Source organism: Telmatherina bonti (genome assembly GCF_933228915.1).
Source record: "Telmatherina bonti genome assembly, chromosome: 4".
NCBI classification, from domain to species: domain Eukaryota; kingdom Metazoa; phylum Chordata; class Actinopteri; order Atheriniformes; family Telmatherinidae; genus Telmatherina; species Telmatherina bonti.
In genome coordinates, this window is record NC_136622.1 from 21,979,170 (window position 1) to 22,000,965 (window position 21,796).

Here is a 21,796-nt window from a genome sequence, read left to right on the forward strand (position 1 = left end):
ATGTAGCATGTAGCATATATCTTCAAATCATTGGCCTTTTTTTTTTTTTTTTTAGCATTATGCATTTTTTGGCCACGTGTGTAATGTTCCTGAAGGTGTGTTGTTTTAAATAACACCAGAACTGCCTTACTGATTTACAGTTTAAACTTAATAATATGATTTCTAACTACCCCATGGCTACTTACACGGTCATCAAACCTAAATCATTCGTTGTTTTGTGGTTAAAATCCTGATTGACAGTATGCAGTAGTTTGTATTTGATTATTTTAAGACAGTGTTTCTCACTACCAGTCCTCAGGACCCCCTGCTCTGCATGTTTTATGGGCAACCCTACCTTTACACACCTGAATGAAATAAAGGGCTCGTTAACAGGCTGCAAAGAACTTGATAAGGAAGTTCAATAATCTGACTCAGGTGCTTTGGAGGAGGAACATGTCTAAAACATGCAGGGCAGGGGGGGGGGCCTGAGGACAGGAATTGAGAAACACTGCTTTAAGAGAACTGTAAGTTGACTTACTATATCATTGCCACCAGGTGGTGCTCTGACCCAATCAATGTAAACTAATGAAGCCCTGAGTTTCTGGCAGTTCTCTGCTATTAGTCAGATTTGTTCTGGATGCTGTGATACAGTCGGAGTAAATCTGCAGGTTAATGCTGAAAATATAATAAATAAAAGGAGAAAAATGACATAGATTGAAACGTATAAAATCACACAAGCGTGTAGGTTTACTGTGCCTCCTCTAGGGGGACACCGGTCCCCGCGAAACGGGACGCAGATCGCGTGAGTATACGCGCGCGTGTGTGCGGCATGAGAGAAAAGGGGGAGAGAGAAATGAGAAAGGGAGGGAAGAGAGGCGTTTGGACTGTATTGTCGAGCTCTGGCTGCAATAAGCAGAAGTTGTCCTCCTAATTTTGTAGTTTTCTCTGCCTTCCCAAAGCTCCCTGGTGTCGGACAGACCCTCATCTGAAGCGTGTCACGGCGGCTGCGCGAGGACTGAAGACCGGGCTAAACTAGAGCTCCACTGCGGTGTGAAGAGTTACTCCTATTGGATATTTCTGGCATATATGGTTATCCTATGGTAAGTGCGGTGCTTCTCACAAGCTTTCCCGCGGCTTCGCTGGGGAACTGCTCTTCACATTGTTCATTAGTTGGAGGTCGGTTTAACTAAATGCAGTCTGAGGATACAGCAGTCAAGGAGGAGGACGGGGGGGGTCACGCCAACAGCTGACTTGTACTACAGTTGTGATTGCGGCGGGGCTGAGCAGCAGGACATTTCTGCAGAACATAACAACGTTCCGCATGCCTGCAATTTATTTCTTTATTTATTTGCTTATTTATTTATTTGTTTTCTTATTTATTTATAAATAACTTGTTCTTAACCTGCCAGCTATTTCATATCTTAAATATGTCTCCCAAACAGCGTTTCACTTCTGTTTGTATCCTACATGATCTGACACACGTGTTCCGAGAGAAAGGCCCATGTAACCTAAACTGTCCATATAGATAAGACCATGTTATCACTGCTATAAGCTGGACTACACACCCCTGTGATTTCGAAGAATCCCGGTGCCAAGACTGAAGTTGCCCGACGGAATGTTTCACTCCTGATAAGTTGGTGAAGGCGGTGATGTGTGTCAAGCTGCAGTCCAGGCTGACCTCGGGCTGTCCGGTTCCACGCTGTGTCCATGTGAATTGTGCCTAAAGAAGCTACATGTGAACATGGAGAGCTGTCGACTTTCCATGTAGGCTACTACTTGGTGCGTCCGGTTATGTAACGCGCTTCGGCCGGCCGACTGCCCGCAAATAGACAGACAGGGCCTACAACGTGTATTTGCCTAACATGTTTTTTTCATCATGATTAACATCAATGGAAACAAGACTGTTTGTGTCAGCCACACACACACACACACACACACACACACACACACACACACATATATATATATACACATACACAAAAAAAACAAAAAAACAACGACAAATAAACAAACAAAAAAGAAAGAAGCAACAACGTCGGGAAAAAAAGACACCCATGATGTGCTTTGCGCTGTAAAATGCCAGCGTGAACATTTTAATTTGTGCATGCAGGGCGGCTGACTCAAATCAGTTCATGTGATAAAGATTCAGTTCATGATATATGACAGATGCCTGCATGCACAGATTGCATTACATAAGATGGGGCTGACCTGTCTGTATCAAAGGTGAGTCGAGGACTAAGGTTATTTTTGCACGAAAAAAGGGTGAACTGGCCACATTATGCCAGAGTGGTTCACACACTCACCATATGTTCATAACATATAAATAACATACTGATTATTACTCTTGTTTGCTATTGTTGCAAGCAGTTATGGCCAGATAATTTAATTAAGGAACAACCTGTGCTTCATTGGGATTTGTTGAGAAGAATGAACACAAATATGACTTTGAAACACAAGCTTAAACTTGCTTTGCGTGTTTGATGCTGCTCTTTCAATTGGATTTGTTCTTTGGTGATTGATTAACTCAAATTACAACCCACTGGTGATTCTAACCCAATCCATGAGTGCAGTTTATGTGTGCTCTTCCTACCATTAGCCTCAACTCATTCATTCTGGCAGAGATTTGCTTATTAAGTTTAGAGGTCAGCAGTGTCCTTGACATGTGCAGTCAGAAGCCAGCTATAGTGAGTCATCAAAGCTAATGGAGGAAGCATGGACAATTTAATCTGGACAGGAGAGCTCTTGATCTCTGATGGTGCCCACTCACTGCGCCTTTGTTGTCAAATAGAGCACAGCCAACCCTGGCCACTCAAGATGTTTGGGGCAGATTGCAAGGATACAGCGTAGCATGTATTCACCAAGAATTGTTGTTCTTGGTGTTCCAAAGCTCAGAGTGGTAAATGTTAAAAAAGAAAAACTCAGCAGTCAGTGCAGTTTGAGTTAAAATGGGGCTACATTCGACATTACAGTTTAATGACACAATAATCTGTGCTGCACGACGTAACCTAATTCAAGGAGTTTTTGAGTTCAAGTTTTGCTAGCAGAGCATCATGGAGACCTTGAAAATGCTGTTGAATCCTGTTGACATTGGGTGATGAGGGACAGTCAAATGACAAACCTTTTAACAGGCATTATTTCATGAGCTCAGTCATTGATTCTCAAACTTTCAGCCCGAGTCACACACAAAAGGGCACATGTAAGTACATGCATGCACACATTCACCGCTGTAACACATGTGCTATGGAAAATGCATCTCCCTCAGTGTTTCCATCTATCATGATCCTGATCCCCAGGAAGTTTACCCTCAGATTTGTCTTTGTGTGTGTGCTGTAACGGATTGTGTATTTATTTGTTCTTTAGGACAACAGGTGGTTTATAGACACATCATGGTGTGAAGGGTAGACACAAAACAGAAAGTGGTTCAAATACAGACACACCTCTGATCCTTCTGGCCAGTCTGAGCTCATGGTGTGTGTTCGCTGGGATCAACTAGTGGCCTGGCCAAAGAGCGAAGAGTTTCTACACACAGCAAAGCCCACACAGGTGAGAGGATCCTCAAATCTCTGCAAATTCAAAACTGATATCATACAGGTAGCTTGTTTTAGCTTAATTAATTTTGTTTGGATCACCGGCTTTTTGTTAGGATGTCGTGGGCCAGAAGCCTCTTCGCAGGCCGAGAGGACGAGCGAAAAACAGCATGGGGAGAGCGCAATGGCAAAAAGAGGAAAGAAAGTTCGTCTCTATGCAACCCACGTTACATGAGCTGCCTGAGGGACTCAGAGGACGTAGAGACCCCTAATGTGGCCCCTCAGCATTACCATTGCGGAGCAGGTACCAGTGGGGGCAGCTTTGGCCTGCGTTGTGGCTGGCAGGAGGACCACTATGGGAAAAGGATGGTTGATGGCGGCGATGTGGGACTAAAGGCCGTGGACCTGGGCTTTGAAGATGGCGAGCTGAATGGCAGAAAAGAGGACGAATTAGGGGAATTATCCGAGAACAACTGCAAGGTGATGACTGTCACGGAATGCTGGATGCAAATTTTGTGGATTTTCCAATCCAAGAAATTTCAGTCTGCCAAACTGGAGCGCCTTTACCAGCGCTACTTCTTCAGACTCAACCAGAGTTCTCTGACCATGTTGATGGGAGTGCTGGTGGTTGTGTGTGGAGTCATGCTTGCCTTCCACTGCATCCACTCAACCCTGAATGTGGCCTACATCTCTGTACTCTCAGTAGCCATGGCTCTCTTTCTGGGCATGATGGTGGTGTGCAACCGTAATGGCTTCCACCAGGACTACATGTGGATTGTGAGCTACTTGGTGATCGGGGTGCTGATTGTAGTACAGGTTCTCGGGGTGCTGATGGTGTCCCCCCGTAGTGCTTCAGAGGGCATCTGGTGGACAGTCTTCTTCATCTACATTATTTACACTCTGCTGCCAGTCAGAATGAGAGCTGCAGTCCTGAGCGGGACTGTGCTGTCCACCATACACATTGTCACTGCCTGGCAACTCAACCAAGAAGACAAGTTCATTTTCAAACAGGTAAGCCAGAAACAAGCTCCTGCAGGTCTTTCAAAGAAACTAAAGACCTTAAATACCCTTCTAATACAGTATGTTTAATTTTCTATCTCTTTTGCCACCTCAGTTATCAGAGTGGAAACAGTCTGGCTATTAATTACAGGACAGCCAAATAATCAGCCACGACTTTGTCAGCCGATGATTTAAGCCAAGCTTTGCCAACTTTCAATGCTTTCAACTTTCATTTTTCTGTTTCATATAATTGGACAAAAGATTATCTGGGTTTGAGACTGCTGTTTAAACAAAATAATGTGTCATGTTTTGCCCTGAAAATTTAAACCAGCTTTAATCGTGATATAAGATGTTCTGGAAAGAAAAAAAAAAAACTGAAACATGAAGAGATGATTTTGCACATTACATAACAAGTCGAGGTCTTTCATTATAGAAAATCTAATACTATAATGAGTCTCTCATGCCTAATAATTAGCTAGATTCCTACAATGACTGTGCATCCTGAGGTTTTTATGTATTGGTTATCTGACTTCAAACAGTTGCAAAATATTTGAGCTCTTTTTATTTTGATTTTTTTTTTTACCTATATTGCTTTAACATATGCTGTAACTGTTTCTGTTCATCTAAACTTAATCCAAAACAAGTTTTTAGCCGCATTAGATAGAAATATCAGTGTCTTTAGGGTTCAAAGTTTTCAGCAAGTATTTCACTGTGCGACGGTACCGTGTATAGTTTGATATAAAGCCTATTCCTAAATAGTATTCCTGATGTGTATTGCAGAATATTTGTCATAATTATTCAACCATCTGTTGAGAATACTATGAAAAATATCCCATACATGCTTGCCACCATACAATTGAGTACAATGTTGTCACTGTATTCACCAGTGAAAATGGCCCACTTTCTGCTCCCATCAATATAGGACACACATTGTACAGATTCCTTAACCACTTTTTCATGTCAGAGGTGCTGTACTAAAAGTAGATGGTGCTGTAGATCTCGGCAGCTTTTCAAATGAGATTTTTAATGAGTCTATGTTTTGTGCTTTAGGGCAGCTACTGGCATCTCTTTGGGGGTTTGTAGAGGGTCATCTGGGTTGAATGAGCCTGTTTAGCTGCATTGTAGAGAATTATCATGATAACGTAGCATGGTGCATTCAGGCCGCAATCCTCTAAAACAAGGAGGCTATTGTAGTTAAACAAAACCGGGTGGGGTGGGATACTCAGATTGTGCAATGAATTTTATGGAAAACAGGATGGTTACTTCTACATATTGGAAACAGTTTGTAATTTCATTAGCTTTCAGCACATTGTAAATATTTCTTCATTGCTTTTGCGTGTTTATTCGTTTCAGCTTCCACTTTGAAAGTGACTGTACTAGTACAATCATATATATGTATGTATGTATGTATGTATGTATAAATATATATATATATATATATGTATATATATATATACATGTATAAATATATATATATGTATATATATATATATGTATGTATGTATGTATGTATGTATGTATGTATGTATGTATGTATGTATATATATATATATATATATATATATATATATATATATATATATATATATATATATATATATATATATATATATATATATATATATATATATATATATATATATGCATGTGTCCATGTACGGGGCCTCAATACTGACCAGATGTGCTTCTTTGTCCTTCAACAGGCTAAACATTTATCAGTTACATTTTTTGTGATGAAAATATGGAAAGGAAATACAAAAAACATTGAGTTTGCATAGAAGTTTAACCTGTATAAATGAATGTGCTGTGAAATAATCATCTATCGGCTACAGTCAAACCTCTCCAATGTTTTTGTCTTCGGTTTTGTTATCATACAAATCAGAGGTTGTTATATTAGTTAAACTTCCACTTTCCACATTGAACATTTAGCTGATTGTTTCTGCATACCGTATGCATTTTTTTGCCTTGTATTTGGTGCCAGTGGTAACTTTACCATTAGGCACTGTGCAGGGAAATAGTTGATTAGCATAAGAACTTGTGAAACAGGCAGCCGTAACAATTTTTTTCTCTTGTGCCACATATTCTTCCTGAAGTTTTCAGTCCTTAAAAATATTTTTTCCCTCATGAGAGAGGCAAATATAGAGACAAGTGCCTGAGCAAGACAATATAAACTGACTATCTCGATGTATCGTTTTTTCCATGACAGTTGAGCAGCCTGATGAATATGCAGCCACTAGCAATAAGGCAATATTGACATAACTACTGGTACAGTCAGTTTATGTGTTAAATGCACTTGACTAGACAGAATGAGAAAGGCATTTTGCTCTTTTGTCTGTGTGTGCTCCAGCCATGATCAGTTGCATTGGTTTTCAGATGATGGACTGCCGGTATGTCTAGGCTTGCGCCACTGTACATTCCAGCTGTGTGAACATTTAAAGATAGGACATGGACCTCGTGGTGTTTGGTCGAGATCTATGTAAAGACATGAACCTTGCTTGTTTTTTGTGATACTGGTGTTTAGAGTAAAGATAGTGTGCTTTTCAGTAACTTAACAGTCCCGGCAAGCATTTATCAAACCTGCTTCAAGTTACTCACAGATGTGTGAATACTGAGTGACTCTATTCAAAGTGTATCTCATGTTAACGCTGGCACAAAGTCTGGCGTCACTCTTCTGAGACCTCGTCATTCTCCAACCCTCAGTGTATCCCAGTCTTTTCTTGTATTTTTTATTCTCCCTGTGGATATTTTTATGGAGGATGAGAGCTGAGAAGATGTGAAACTGATGACAACAAGGACAAAAGCAGTCTTTGTGAGGGACCTCCGCGAAGATGGGGAGATGGGGGTTTGTGGGGTTATACAGTGGTGACAAGCAGACGACCATGGATGGAGAGCATGAAATAATGCGAGGCTGACTCACCCTGCTGTAAAAGACCTGCCAGTCACTTCTCCTTTTTTTTTCCACTCTTTTTTTTCTATGAGTCATAATTCCAGTCTCACAAAACCTCTCTCAAATGGAGTGGCCTTTTATTTCACAACAGGCTGAGATTGAGCTCATGCTACTCGTGGGGATTGCTTCCATAGATCCAAATGTTTCTGTGATCTCTGCTATAAATGGTTTCCTTAGAAGCAATACAAAGGGATGAAGGTGGAACTGCTCTCAGGAACAGGGATGAGACACTGCTATGTTCCCTTGAAGTGTCTCCTTAACCCTACAGGCAAACCTTTACAAGAACCTCAATCACATTTTTGTCTGTGCTGTAAAGATTTAAAAGTAAGCTTTTGTGTTGTATCAGAAGGAACAGCTAAAGCTAACCTTTTTTTTTATTATTGGTTATCTGGATAAGGGAAATGCAAGAAATGGATACCCTGACCATGACTTGTTCTTTGCAACACTCATCGATTAGGTCCTTTTTCGTAAATATATTTTATTGAATTTTAATATAGCAAAACAAAACAACACAAATGGAAAAATAAATACAAAACATAACACTGAACGATGAGCAGTCTGAGCAATATAAAAAAAACAAAAATATCACAAAAATAGAAAAAATAAATACCTCCATCTGTCACAAACGTAACATCACATATTCATTTAGATAGACCCAAAGCACTCCACTTCAGGCCTGTACCTCTCCGAAGGACACCGCTCAAGTCTCCGGGTAAGTACTCCAAGAAGGGACGCCATAAATCAAAAAAACGGTCATCATTACCATTCAACTTTGCACTCAGTCTTTCCATAGGTAAAACTTGAAAAATTTCTTTATACCACTGAGTAACAGTTGGTGGTTTATCTTTTATCCAATTGAATAAAATACACTTCCGTGCTAAAAATAAAAGCTTATTTACTAACATGAATTGTTTTCTATCTGCAAACTTATTAGAAGACGGCAGCCCCAAGAGAAACTGACCCGGGTCTTTGCAGATTCTTCTCTTCAATATAGCACTTATTTCTTTTGTTACACAAGTCCAATACTTCGATATCTTTGGACAGCTCCATAGACAATGTAAATACGTCCCATCAGTAATTTTACATTTAGTACATAAGGAGGACCTTAGTGAGTCTATCTTGTTCAGGAAGACCGGAGTCCTGTGCTGCCTATGTAATATTTTATACTGAATTTCTTTGTATTTATTGCTAAGAAATAATGTATGAGTAAATCAAATACAATCTTTCCAGTCAGTCTCATCATAGTGGCACTGAAGATCCTCCTCCCATCGATCAATCAACTTTCCAAGATGATGTCCAGCATATTCCTGTAAATTTGCACACGACTGCTTAATGATGGGCTTCTTCACATTAAGATCCAGTACAAATTTCTCGATGGGTCCTGGCAACATTGTTCCTTGAGTAAGTCCAAAATTTGCTTGAACAAAATGTCTAATTTGCAAATATGCAAAAAAGTTCTTTTGAGAAATACCATATTTACTCTGTACCTGTACAAAAGACAAAAGGATATTACCTTCAAATAAGTCACCAACTACTCTTATTCCAACACTGTACCATCTTTGAAAAACAGCACTTTTGACCCCTGGGGGAAAATCAATATTATTCATTAAAGGTGTCAAGTAATAGAGGTTGGAAATATAAGATGTATGTTTATTCATATCTCGCCAAACTTTTATAGTATTGTAAATCAACACATTAGTCTGTGTTACCTTCTTCTTTCTCATAAGTTCACTTATTAATGAATAGGGAGTACATGCCCATGATTCAAGAGGATTTCCTTTTCCCTTCAAATAAGCATGTACCCAGTCATGGAGAATTCTACAATGACAAGACCAGTTGTAATACATAATATTAGGAAGAGCGAGTCCACCCCCATCTTTGGGTAACTGCAAAGTTTTAAAACTTAATCTGGGCTTTTTCCCTCTCCATATAAATTTTGACAAGTCCCTCTCAATATCCTTTATCACCTTTTTTGTTAAATATATTGGAAGCATTTGTAAAGGGTATAGAAGACGTGGTAACACATTCATTTTAATTAAATTTATCCTGCCCATCCAGGACACTGGGAGCTCCGCCCATCTAGTGAGATCTCCTTTAACTTTCTTATGAACCACATCAAAATTTTTCTTAAGAATAGTCCTAATATTTGGCGAAATATGAATACCTAAATATATGAACCCAGTGTCAGACCAAGAAAATGGAAAATTATCAATCTTGTTACAATTTCCTAATGGCATGGCAATTGTTTTATCAAAATTAACTTTATAACCTGAAAGAGACCCAAATGATTTTATAACTGACATTACAGCTGAAACAGACTTCTCAGGATTAGTGATAAACAGCAAAACATCGTCAGCATATAACACAATTTTATATTCAGACCCTCCAATTTGGTATCCAGAAATGGAACTATGACTTCAAATGGCCTCAGCCAAAGGCTCAATTGCCAATGCAAAAATTAATGGAGAAATCGGGTCCCCTTGGCGCGTGGATCTACTCAGTTTAAACTCAGTCGATTTAATACCATTTACAATAACACAAGCTTTGGGAGAATTATATAACAACTTAATTAGGGCAATAAAGCCGTCCCCAAGACCAAATTTCTCCATAACTGCAAATAAATATGGCCACTCCAAACGGTCAAACGCTTTTTCAGCGTCAAGCGATATGACCAGACCTTTTGTTTTAGTGACGTTGGAGTATTCAATGATGTTCATGAGCTTTCACATATTACTAAATGAGAGTCGATTTTTAATAAACCCTGTTTGATCCGACCTGATGAGGGTTGGTAAATATTTCTCTAATCTTCTTGATAATATTTTTGAGAAAACCTTGCTATCTACATTTATCAAACTAATTGGACGATAGGAGCTACACTGATCTGCTGGTTTGCCTTTTTTTAATATTAAAGAGATATTTGCTGAGTACAATGTAGTAGGGAAAGTGCCCAATTCTGCCGCATGCCGGTACATATTTAGAAGTGGTTGAACAAGTTGGTCTTGGAAAGTCTTGTAAAACTCGGGACCATATCCGTCAGGCCCACCTACTTTTCCACTTTGAAGAGATTTTATTGCATTAATCACTTCTTCTTTTGTTATTGGCCCACCAAGGGCAGCCTGATCCTCATCTGTTAAAGAAGGCAAATTGAGAGTTTCCAAGAACTTAGAAGTAGCATTTGGTGACATTGATGTCTCTGATGAATATATTTTCTGATAAAAATGTTCCATTATTTTTTACTAACTTTGTACTTTCATAATGAGTTTGACCATTCTCATCTTTCAAGGATGATATAGCTTGAATGTCTTGTCTGCCTGCTGCCAACCGTGCCAGGAGCCGTCCTGGTTTATCTCCCATTTCAAAGAATCTGTGTCTAGCATAAAAAACACTGGCCTCAGCTTTCTGAGTCAACAAATGATTCAAAGCTGAGCGAGTGGCCTCAACCTTTTTGTGCAGAACCACTGTAAAACCGGCCTTAAGTTGAGTTTCCAACCTGTGTAACTCCTGTTCTAACTCTAATTGTTGTTGGATTGCCTCCTTTTTTCTAGCTGTACTGTAAGAAATTATGGCTCCCCTTAAAAAGGCCTTCAGCGCCTCCCAGAGGATAGATGGGTTTGTACTGTCATTATCATTAGTGGACAAAAACAGTTCAATTTGGTCTCTAATAAATGTTACAAATAATGGGCTGTTTAAAAGTGATGGATTGAGACGCCAGTTACGTGATATTAGTTGTGGTTGAGGTGGCAATACCAGCATATGAACATCTGCATGATCTGAAAGTACCCTCGTACCAATGTCACATACCTGAACTCTATCCAAAACCGACCTAGAAGCAAAAAAATAATCTATGCGAGAGAAGCTACAGTGTGGATTTGAATAAAACGTATAATCTTTTTCAAGTGGATGAATAGCTCTCCACACATCAATCAATTGCAAATCAGAGCATAATTCCTTAGTTGCCTCTCTCATTCTACACATTGAACTTCTTGCTGGAGGACTTTGATCCATCTTAGCATCCATAGTGCAATTAAAGTCACCTGCAAGAATACTAAATGCGATCATAAAAGAAGAACTCACAGCAAGAAGTTTAGAATAAAAGTCTTTTAAATAAACATTTGGGGCATAAATACAGCCAATCAAAATATTTTCCCCATACAAATAACCTCTGATGATAACATATCTACCTTCAGTGTCTGTCACAGTCTTTTCTAAGGTAAATGGTGTGTTTTTATTAATTAATATTGCAACTCCTCTCTTACTACTTGAAAAAGATGAATAATATACTTGTCCAACCCATTCTCTTTTAAGCTTTTTGTGTTCCTCATCAGTGAGGTGGGTTTCTTGTAAAAGGGCGATATTAACCTTCTCTTTCTTAAACCAACTTAATATTTTTTTCCGTTTTACCGCATTATTTATTCCTTTAACATTCAAAGAAATATACTTAGTTGTACTCATAAGAAAAAAGTAAAACTAAACATTTATGCAACACAATGGAGGGAAAAAACACATAACACTCATAATCTGCATTAAAATATAGAAAACCTTGCTCAGACTTGCTCGAACCAGAACAGAAAAGAACAAAAGAAAAAAAAAAAAACCTGGGCGAAAACAACATATATATATATCAATAAAAAGATCAAAACACCCAAGCACGAGAGGTATAACAGTCCTCTGGAAAAACAGTTCAAGACTCTCCGGTCTGGGAGGAATCACCACCTGTTGTGAGCGCACATTCCAAGGCAGACTCCACACGTCCGCTCCCATAACGGCACTCTCATACCCCCGATCAAACTTTCAGTTCAAAACGTAAAAGCTACCTTATACTGTAATAAAGGTAAACAACGAACAGTCACTTTTATCCTTACTCAAATATGGTTGAAATGAAAATATTCAAAAACATAATCTGGCATCTTATCCACACTATTCATCACTCGTTTGGCCGTCCAACGCCTCTACAACACTTGCTGCGTCTTCAGCAGAATCGAAGGAGAAATTCTTACCATTGTAAGAAAAACGAAGAACCGCAGGGTACAGCATCCCAAACCTGATGTTCTTGCTGATCAGCTGTTGACATACTGCGTTGAACTTTCTTCGTTGCAATAATACTCTTTGTGGGAAGTCTTGACGGATGATAATCGAGGCTTCATCGAAAACCAATTTCTTTTTCTTGCTGAGAGCGAAGACTCTCATTGCATCGGTCGGATAGTGAAGCTTCATGATGACAGCCCGTGGAACTCCTGGTCTTGGCGTTCCCAAACTCCTGTGGCAGCGGTCCAGCCGGATCTTGCCCTTTTTGGTTTCCATGTTCAGGAGAGTTGGTAGCCAGGTTTCAAAAAAGTGAATGGCATCCTTTCCTTCTATGCCTTCTTTCACTCCAAATATTCTTATGTTGTCTCTTCGCATTCTAGATTCCTGTTCATCCATTCGGTTTGTCAGCGTGGTAAGTCGTCTCTCAGCCTGCATCATTCTTGTCTCAATATTGGCGATGGTGTCTTCCGCACCAGAAATGCGACTTTCGGCTTCCTCCAGACACTTTGTATTGCCGTCTAAAGTAGTCTGGATTGTGTCCAGTTTATCGCTGATAACCGCCATCTTGTCTTCTACAACGGCAGCAACTGTGTCCCTAATGTCCATTTTCAAGGCCGCAAAATCAAAGGGATAGCCGGAATTAGCTTGGTTAGCATCCACGGTGCAGTCATCATTAGCCGTAGCAGTAGCCTCGACGCCAGTTTGATTTCGAGTGCTTCTCACTGGCCTCTTATCCACAGTTTCGCCTCCTCTTTTGCCAGACATGTTTACATATGCAAAGTATCCGTCGTGTGTAAAATTTGGTAGCCTTATTCAACCGTAATATATTAAAATTGAGAAAGCTTCACCGGGAGCTCTTAAGCGCTGAACCTCTCAGTGTGACGTCATACCGGAAGTCCCATCGATTAGGTCCTGATTGATGTGAATAAAAAATGCTACTTAGACAAGAAATAAACTGAAACAAGAAAACTCCAGTTCAAATATCTCATTCCTTGTTTGGGAATTTTAAATGTCCACATGCAGACTGATGTTCAGACTGATTGTTTAGGTAGAGGCTCAAAATGTATTTTCTTCTGATACCATAATTTGAAGTATTTTCGATTATCACTTGCTCTCTGTGCTTGTTCTGAGTTTGCAAACTGGAAGAAACATTGCTCTCCATACAAAACATGCAATCTGAATATAGTTTCGAGTCAGACAAATGTCGAGAGTTACAAGTGCACTCCTATAGAATCTTATTTACTGCTACATTTCCTTTTTCTGTAACGGTTTTCAGCTACAGAACAATTTCCAAGATAGTGTGTAGTAGTTGTCCTTGTTTTGTAGAAATACTTCTGGCACTTTAATTTTGTCCCCAGTCATGCTCTTTTTAGTCTTTTAATTGAATTTGTTATAAAAGGGCATCTATGAAAGCTGATGTCTTGGAAACCATTTTTTTTCCTGTTTTTGATATTTGGCTCATGACTTTTGATTGATGATTAGAACAAAAATACAAAATTCAAGATTTTGCCTTTTTCTCTTTTTGTTTTTAATGAACACTGAACATCCTAAAAGTCAGATCTACGCTAACAAAACTAAATGTTTGTTATGGAAAGTTTTAGCTAGTAATAATTTACTCTGTGTTTAACACTTTTTACCTCTTATTTTACCATTGTGTTGACTCAGAAATAAGATTTTTCCACCAGTAATCCTTAGTAGATAACATCCACTTGCACTGTTCTACTTTGGTCCAGTCACCTGAGGGATGATTTTAGCTCATAGCGCCGAGCTCTCGTGCTGGGGCTGGAAGTCAGACACAAACATCACATGATCCATAACGGACACATTTGGACCTCGGAATGCTTCCTTGTTAAAGTCCACCTGTTCTTACTGTGTGTGTTGTCGTCTCCTGTGGGTAGGTAAAGCAACTTTTACAGCATCGAGCCCAAAAGGCTTTGCTATGGAATTTCCATACTTGGAAGTTTTGCAGCTGTGCATCCAAATGCCTATATGTCTTAAGGGGGATTACTCGATTTCCCATACCATTGTTTAATTCTAAGAATTTACAGCCAGTGAGATTGCATCATGATGTCATACATGGATTAACAAGGAGCTATGCATAAATTGTTATTTGGTGTGGTGTGGGATAAATTTGGATTTCTAAATCCAAAATTAAATCCAGCTGGAAGGAGCTTTTGACAAGCATGTCAAAAACAGAGTAAATCTCGAAGGGACATCTCGGCTTTGCTTTGGTTATTGTGTGCTGATCCTGCACTAGAGGAAAAACCTGTTCCCTTGGCAGATTGTTATGGGGTCAACGAATGTGGGACTAGTGGAAACATACCGATTCTTCAGCTTAACACTGGTGAGAAAGATACCAATCAATGAAATGTCACGAGAATGACGAGGCTTGCATAATACAGTTAGGCCAGAAAACAACTCAAAACTAGCAGCACAGGCTACTGTTACCTCGGACAATGATTTATGGTGTTTGCCTTGAAAGGAAGACCAATACTCACATGTTCTGCAGGAAAATAACATGTGCTCTCTGATGCTCAGCTTTTACTGAAACAAACTGAAAACACTGATCCTGTTTCGCATGATATATTTTCCAGTTGATTTTAATTGTTGTCGAGGTTACATTGGCTTATTGTTAGGACTTTTCTTTTTGCAAATAAAAGCATTGGATGCCCCTTTTATGGCAAAAGTCTTTACTGTTTTATATTAGGTTCAAAGACAATGAAGGTTTTAGAAGTAATATGATCAAAATCTTAAATATCACTTTACAAAAAATTGAGAATTGAATGGAAACAGTAAAATATGCTTTAAGATTGAGTCAAAAAGACACAAAAATAGGTTAATCCATTTGATGCCATCAACATCACTGTTGTTGTTCTGAACATACTGAGTTTTGGTTAGTATTTAACAAATGTTTATACATAGTCTGGCATGCATGGAACAGATTTCTTTTCCAGTTTGCACACATTGTGTGCTTTATTCTGAATGTATAGGTAACAAGAAGAGTTACCTACATGTGTGTGCATGAGCTGCAAGGATCTGAGTGACTTACTTTGCCGCTATCAGATGGCAAGAATACATCCTCATGTTTTATGGCTCCTAAACAACACAGTGCCTCGAATAATAGACCTCTCACCCCCTCTAGACAAGAAAGAGAAAGATGGTGACTCATCCGCTTATTGTATTACAACCACAAGCAACAATACAAACCTGGATAGCCTCCATTACAATGAGTGGGAGAAATTAAGATTAGTGATAAGTGAAACCTTGGTCTTAAAATATAACCAATGATAAGGGAAATAATAGCGAGACTAATAATAACTGAGTGAGTCAAGGGATGAAGAAGTGCAAGCTTCTAATTACACGTCATGGTTTACTGACATGGTGTAACTCTGCTAAAGTATATTCGTGTTTGTGTGTGTGTGTGTGTGGCATGCATTCCCTTTTTTATTCAAAGATAGTTTTACTCAGGATCTTATTGAGTGTGACATCTGTCCTTAAACTGGTGACAAGAAGGTGAATGACTCTGTCAGAGGTCAAAATCTCACAAGTCAGCTGTCTTGTTATCCCCATTCTCAGTTACACTTAAGCTGCTGAAACAACGACAGCATATGTAAGACTGGCATGTGAATGTGCAACAGGAGAACAATTGTAATGACATATTCACTATCAGAGTACAAATAGACACCACCTTTTTCCCACTGAAATGTGCAACACTCTGCCAGACCCATGTGTTTATTGTCAAGGATATTGTAGACCCTCTTAAACATGTTCAGCTTCCTCAACTTTTAATTGAATGGCTTATTAAATGGAAAAAACAGATGATTCTAATGATTTTTCCTAGCTTGTGTTGGTGTTTTTTGTTCTTTAGCCGTTACGTTTCCAGGGTTAAGCTTTAGTGTCCTCCAGTATGACTTTATGACATTTTTAGTGTTTTTATAAAAGCACTCTAGCCCTTAAGTGCTGAGCAGACACAATAAGGAAATGATAAACAAAAGATCTGAGTACTTAAACATACATAGGGGCATCTCATGCTATGGTTAATCATGTGCTCTAACTGTACACCTTAATTCTCATTAAACCCTATGTATGTATTAGGCTTTGTAAACATGACATGTCACATGACTTCTCCTGAAGCTGGTTCAAGATGTGGATACTGTACATCACACGCATGAATTCAGTGTCAGCTCATCCTTGACTAAACAGCTTAAAGAGTATGAGTATTTTCTGCTGTTTAAACTATAAGGTGTTCCCGTGACAGTATTGATCTGTAAGCTTTGTAGTAAAAGCTAATATTGTGCTTGGTTGAGGAGACGGAACAAGGAAGGACAATGGTTAAACCTCTGTAAACAGACACTTCAGTAACTCAGTAATGTAATGAAGTTTAATGTTTCCTATCCTAAAATGTACCATTGAGACAAATCACAAAGATACACAAACAAGGTGTGATGCAGTTCTATTTTGAAGCTCTATGTTTATCTCTTTGTTCATGTTACATTGGTCTCTATCATGAAGGGAAATGGTGGCCTTGGGTTGATGTTGGATATTGTGCTTAAAAGGAGATGAAATAGAAGTTGAACTGGGAATTCCTGGATGTTTAGCTCACACTTTCACAGTTCAAGGCCTGGACTCTCTCACACAGTACAAACCAGTGAAAAGAGCCAATAGAAGACTTAATGTGGCTGGCCGCCTGGTAGGTTAGGCTAATTGAGCAGATTTTGTGTTCTTCAGCCGCTGTGCTATAATTGCAGCTGTGCCTGTGAGGGTGTCAGTGGGCAGGAAGTGGAGGGTTAGTGAGGACACAGCTGGGAGGGGAGTACTGTGTCCAGTTTTGCCTGCTCCCTCCCTCACTCCCTCCCTCCCTCTCACCCACCCACCCATTGCGTGTCCAGCCAAACACTGACCTCCAGCCACTGAGCAGCCAAGACCACTGACAAACAACAAGTAGTCCTCTCAGAATCTCTAACGCATGTCTATTTTAGTTAATGAATGATAGTTAAAAAAATAAATGGAAAAGTCAGAGGCATGTAGTCTCCCCACTAGTGTTGATATTCCTAATATCAATATATATATTGAATGGAGGCTTCTTGTTTATCTTTGCATCAATTTTTTGTGCTCACTTTTAAAGTTTTACATGGGAAAATCCCATCCTGTGTCTATGATTTTCTCCAAATACACATTGTTATTGTTTTATTTCATTTGCAATTACGTGACTTTTGGTGTTATTAGGGGTGAAGCTCTTTGGTCAGCTGTTTTAAAAGGAGCTATTAAAGTATATTTGGCATTGACGTAGTATGAACATTAGATAAAATTAAAGTCAGTAAATTGAGTTTGAGATTTCCTGGCAGAAAAGGAGCCTTTAGATTTTTAACTTTGAGATAAATGTGTTAATTTAGAAAGATTGAGCGGGTAGGTAAACAGGTGATTGCAATTTGCATTTGTCAAACAAGGCTTTTGTTTAATTTTCCTCAAGCTAGTTTTGATTAAGGATCTGTTTTTCTGACAGATGTAAGGCCCGTGTCCAACTTTGTTTAACATTGTGGAATTTGCTTAAGCTTTTCTCAAAGACTTCTTCGGGATTTCTCCGGTCACTTGAGAGCAATTTTGGTTTGGCCCAAGTCATGACATAAACAGAACTTCGATGCCAGATGGCATGAGCCCAAGATGGTAAAGACGGGCACCCACACCCATTTTGCAAAATTTATCTTTATAAGGAAAAGCTTCTTTCTTGTGTCAGTAATTATACATCATAGTAACCTCCAATTACATCACAGCTAGCGCAACAAAGTCTCAAACTTTTGTCTATTTTTACCATTCTAGTTGCACATGTTGTCTTTTCAGGCTGTCATCTGCAGTGTTTGCAGTGTGGGCTTTGATGGTCATTTCTGTTAGACATTTTAAAAGCACCAGATGCCTATCAAAGGTCATTTGCTGGAGAGTAGCCCCCATGTCAACAGCAGTCAGTGTCCCAAGAGCCTGTGTGTTGGCTTATGGGATGTAGCACTCTGGCCTTTTAAAGTTTGAACTCCAGATTTGTGGAGCCTGGGGTTACTGAAATATCTGAACTTCTCTCTCTTTGCAAGTTTCTTCAAACAGCCCAGAATAAGTTCACATATATTATTCAAACGGTAACTTTCAAGTTGTGATGACAGTAAAATACATTTTGGATGATCCAGTGTTAATTTTCACATCCTTCCCTGGTTTGTTGTAGGAATAACAGTTACAAAATCATAAACGTATGACTACATGTGCCACATTTGCCTTCATGTAATCTACATAGGAACAAGATAGTTGCAGTGATCACAGCTTAGAAGGGCTGTGCTAAAATGTAATGAAATTAGATTTTATTTATGAGGTTATTAGTAATTGCATTGCTTTTTATCCCTAAATGAATGGTTGGCGCTCAATCTGTGCACATGTACATTCCAGCACGCTTGTGCTTAAGGGGATCGTCCAGTGGGATATTATTAAAGACGGACTGGATCTGCTGTCTGTTTGCCAAAACGAAATCTTTTCCATCCCTGTCCTCTATTTGTTCTATAACATTCTTACTTTATAAAGCACCTTGCCATGATCCGCACCTTATAAGCCAATGTTTGGGCTCCTTTTAAATTTACCGCCAAGATGTCCCTGCAAAAGTTAAAAAAAAAAAAAGTTGTGCGAGGCTAACCTTTGGTGGCCTAAAATCTCAAGAACAAATGGTCAGCAGACATCAATGGGAGATACTTAAGTCCAGATTAGTGGTTATAAAAACTGCATAATTGTGCTCACTTAGAGAAGTTCCTTCTGCTCTCTTTTCACCACATCACTGTGAAGAGTGTCAGCCATTTGTCTGAATTGGATTTAAAGGCCTGGATGATGTAAGTGCTGCAACAGACACAACAAGCTTCAGGATCAAAGCGCTGCCAGTCCAAAAGGACTCTCGCACATGCATAGCTCCCGCACAAGATTTATTCAAAATCCTCTGTGAATGCCTCTGCCTCTAATCTCTAGACTTTGTGGTGACTAAGCATATAACTCAGCATTAACATAAGCTTTGTTCGTCATGTTTCCCCACAATGTAGTTTCACTTTATCATAGTGATAGGGGGAAAGAAAATGACATTAATAAAGCACAGTTTTTGTTTTGACAGTATTTGCTGCCAGTACAGCTTGGCTGCATCTTGGTGTTGATTGTGTAAGTCTGTAGCATTACTAGAAGGGTGGGACGATTTGCTTTAAAATGAAAAGTTGTTGGAAATTACTGTAAGCACAAGTTTTCTCTGGTGAACCTTCCCTCCTCAACAGGGACAAAAAGAGCCAAACCATACCAAAGAAACGCCAGGAGACACTCCATCCTGTGGGAGTCAGAGGCTGCATGTTTTCTTTTAATTTCTTTTTTATCAAGATTATGCACTGAGCAGTATTTTAACTTTTTTTTTTGGGGGGGGGGGTTACCCAGTTATTGCAGTTTCTAACGGTGCTCAAACTGAATCACCCATACTTCTCACCAAGTTTAAATAGTTAGAATAAATTGCTTTTGCTTTGACCCCTACTTGGACTTAGCGGTAAGAACATGAATAAATGCATTTGATTTTTAGATACTGCGAAAAAGACAGTACATACTCCTTTAATTTAAAGTTTTTATATATAGCACACAGACTCAAACACACACAAATCATCTGGTCAAAGTTGAGTGAATAAAACCTCAGACGATGACAAGACATGACATGTTTGACAGTTTGTCATTATTTATTTAGCATCAACTATACAAAAGATGTATCTGAAGTTGTTTAACTAATCTGCAGGTGTGAAGATCTCTATAAAGCCTAAGAAAATTAGAAAAAGACTGAACACATATGGTTTGGTTTGGAGTTGCCAGGCAAAAAGCTTCATCTCTCTAAAAAGATCATGGCAGCACAGCTGAGGTTAGCAAAGCTGGATGTGAACAAACCACAGGACTTCTGCAGCAGTGTCCTTTGGACAGATTAGACCAAAGTGGAAATGTTTGATTGTAATGTACAGCAACTTGTCTGGTGAAAACCAAGCACTGCATATCAGCACAAAGGCCTCATAGCAGATATTAAGCATGAAGGGTGAAGAGTTGGGTTTGTTTTGGAGCCACAGGACCTGGACACCTTGCTGTCATTGAGTCTAACATGAAATCCTCTGTGTGAAGCCAGCTGTCCAGCAGCTAAGCCTGGTTGAAATTAGGTCATGCTGCAAGACAATGATCCCAAATAAACCGCCATATCTACAACAGAATGTCTGGAAAAGGAAAGAATGAACATGTTGCAATGGTCCAGTCAAAGTCCAATCCTCAGTCTGATTGAAACGCTGTGGCAAGACCTGCATGCTGAATGCCTGCAGATCTCCATAAACTAAAGTAAAATTGTAAAGCAATGTGGTTGAAAATACATCTGCAATGATTTATGTGACTGATAACGTACAGAAAATGATAATAAATTTGAGTTTTTACTGCTAAAGGTGGATCTATAAGCCCCTGAACTGAGGGGTGTACTTATGGGGTTTGCTTATTTCCATTTTGGGAGACTTTTGTTGAATAAATGTAGACACAATGTCACACATTGTTGTTCAGCTGAGGTAACACAGATGACCTGGTAAGTATCAGATTTTTTCTCTTATGTTTCAAAGCAGAATTGAAAGAGGATGTACTTTCTTTTTCACAAAACTGTACATCCACCTTATCACAGCACTATTGTGTTTTTTCCTGGAAATACCAGTGTTGAACCACACACACAATGTCTGAACTTGTACTGAATACAGTGTGCTTACATGAAGCTGAATTGTCTGAACATAAACCAAGTTCATTACTGAAAAATGCAGTCCTGTGAACTGCAGTTAGCCATGAAAGTCAGACAGGCTACTAGCCTGCTATAACCTTCGCTCTTTTCAATTCTGTCAAGCTGTATTCAAAAGTGACAGCTTACAACAAAGTCAACTCAATTAACTTTTAAAGATGCAATCCAGTACAGTGTAGTCCAGTAATATTCTAATTTTCAAAAATCCATTGTACAATCCACAGTTGTTAAATTTATAATCACTGTGTCCATATAAGCCTATTTCTAAGAAATACTTATCTTACAAATGCATAGTCATTTCTGGAGTTGATGCCATCAGATTGTACCACAGCTGTTTGGCAGTCAAGTTTCCTTTGGTTGTCCAGAACCTGATGATGGAGTTAATGATGAGATCTCAGCTCTTGCTGGTTTATCATTATGATTAGCTCACAATGTAAGCTACAGTAAGACTCAAATTTTAATGCTTCACTCAAGAAACATTCAAACAGCCACCATGAGTGGATGTAGGTCCAGACACCTGTG

The 21,796-nt window shown here is 39.1% G+C and overlaps 1 protein-coding gene across 2 annotated transcripts in view; it reads left to right on the top strand.

The window, feature by feature from the left end:
• The first annotated feature begins 939 nt into the window (after positions 1–939).
• The window catches only part of LOC306755324 (adenylate cyclase type 6-like), a 38,893-nt gene continuing 18,036 nt past the window's right edge, over positions 940–21,796 (top strand). For both annotated transcript variants that reach the window (XR_013771294.1, XM_079239677.1), the window contains exons 1-3: positions 940–1,079; positions 3,340–3,522; positions 3,623–4,517. Coding sequence is in view for 1 of the 2 variants with exons in the window: in XM_079239677.1 (XP_079095803.1) it covers positions 3,624–4,517 (894 nt within the window). In the remaining variant the exon portion in view is untranslated. The remainder of the gene's footprint in view (positions 1,080–3,339; positions 3,523–3,622; positions 4,518–21,796) is intronic.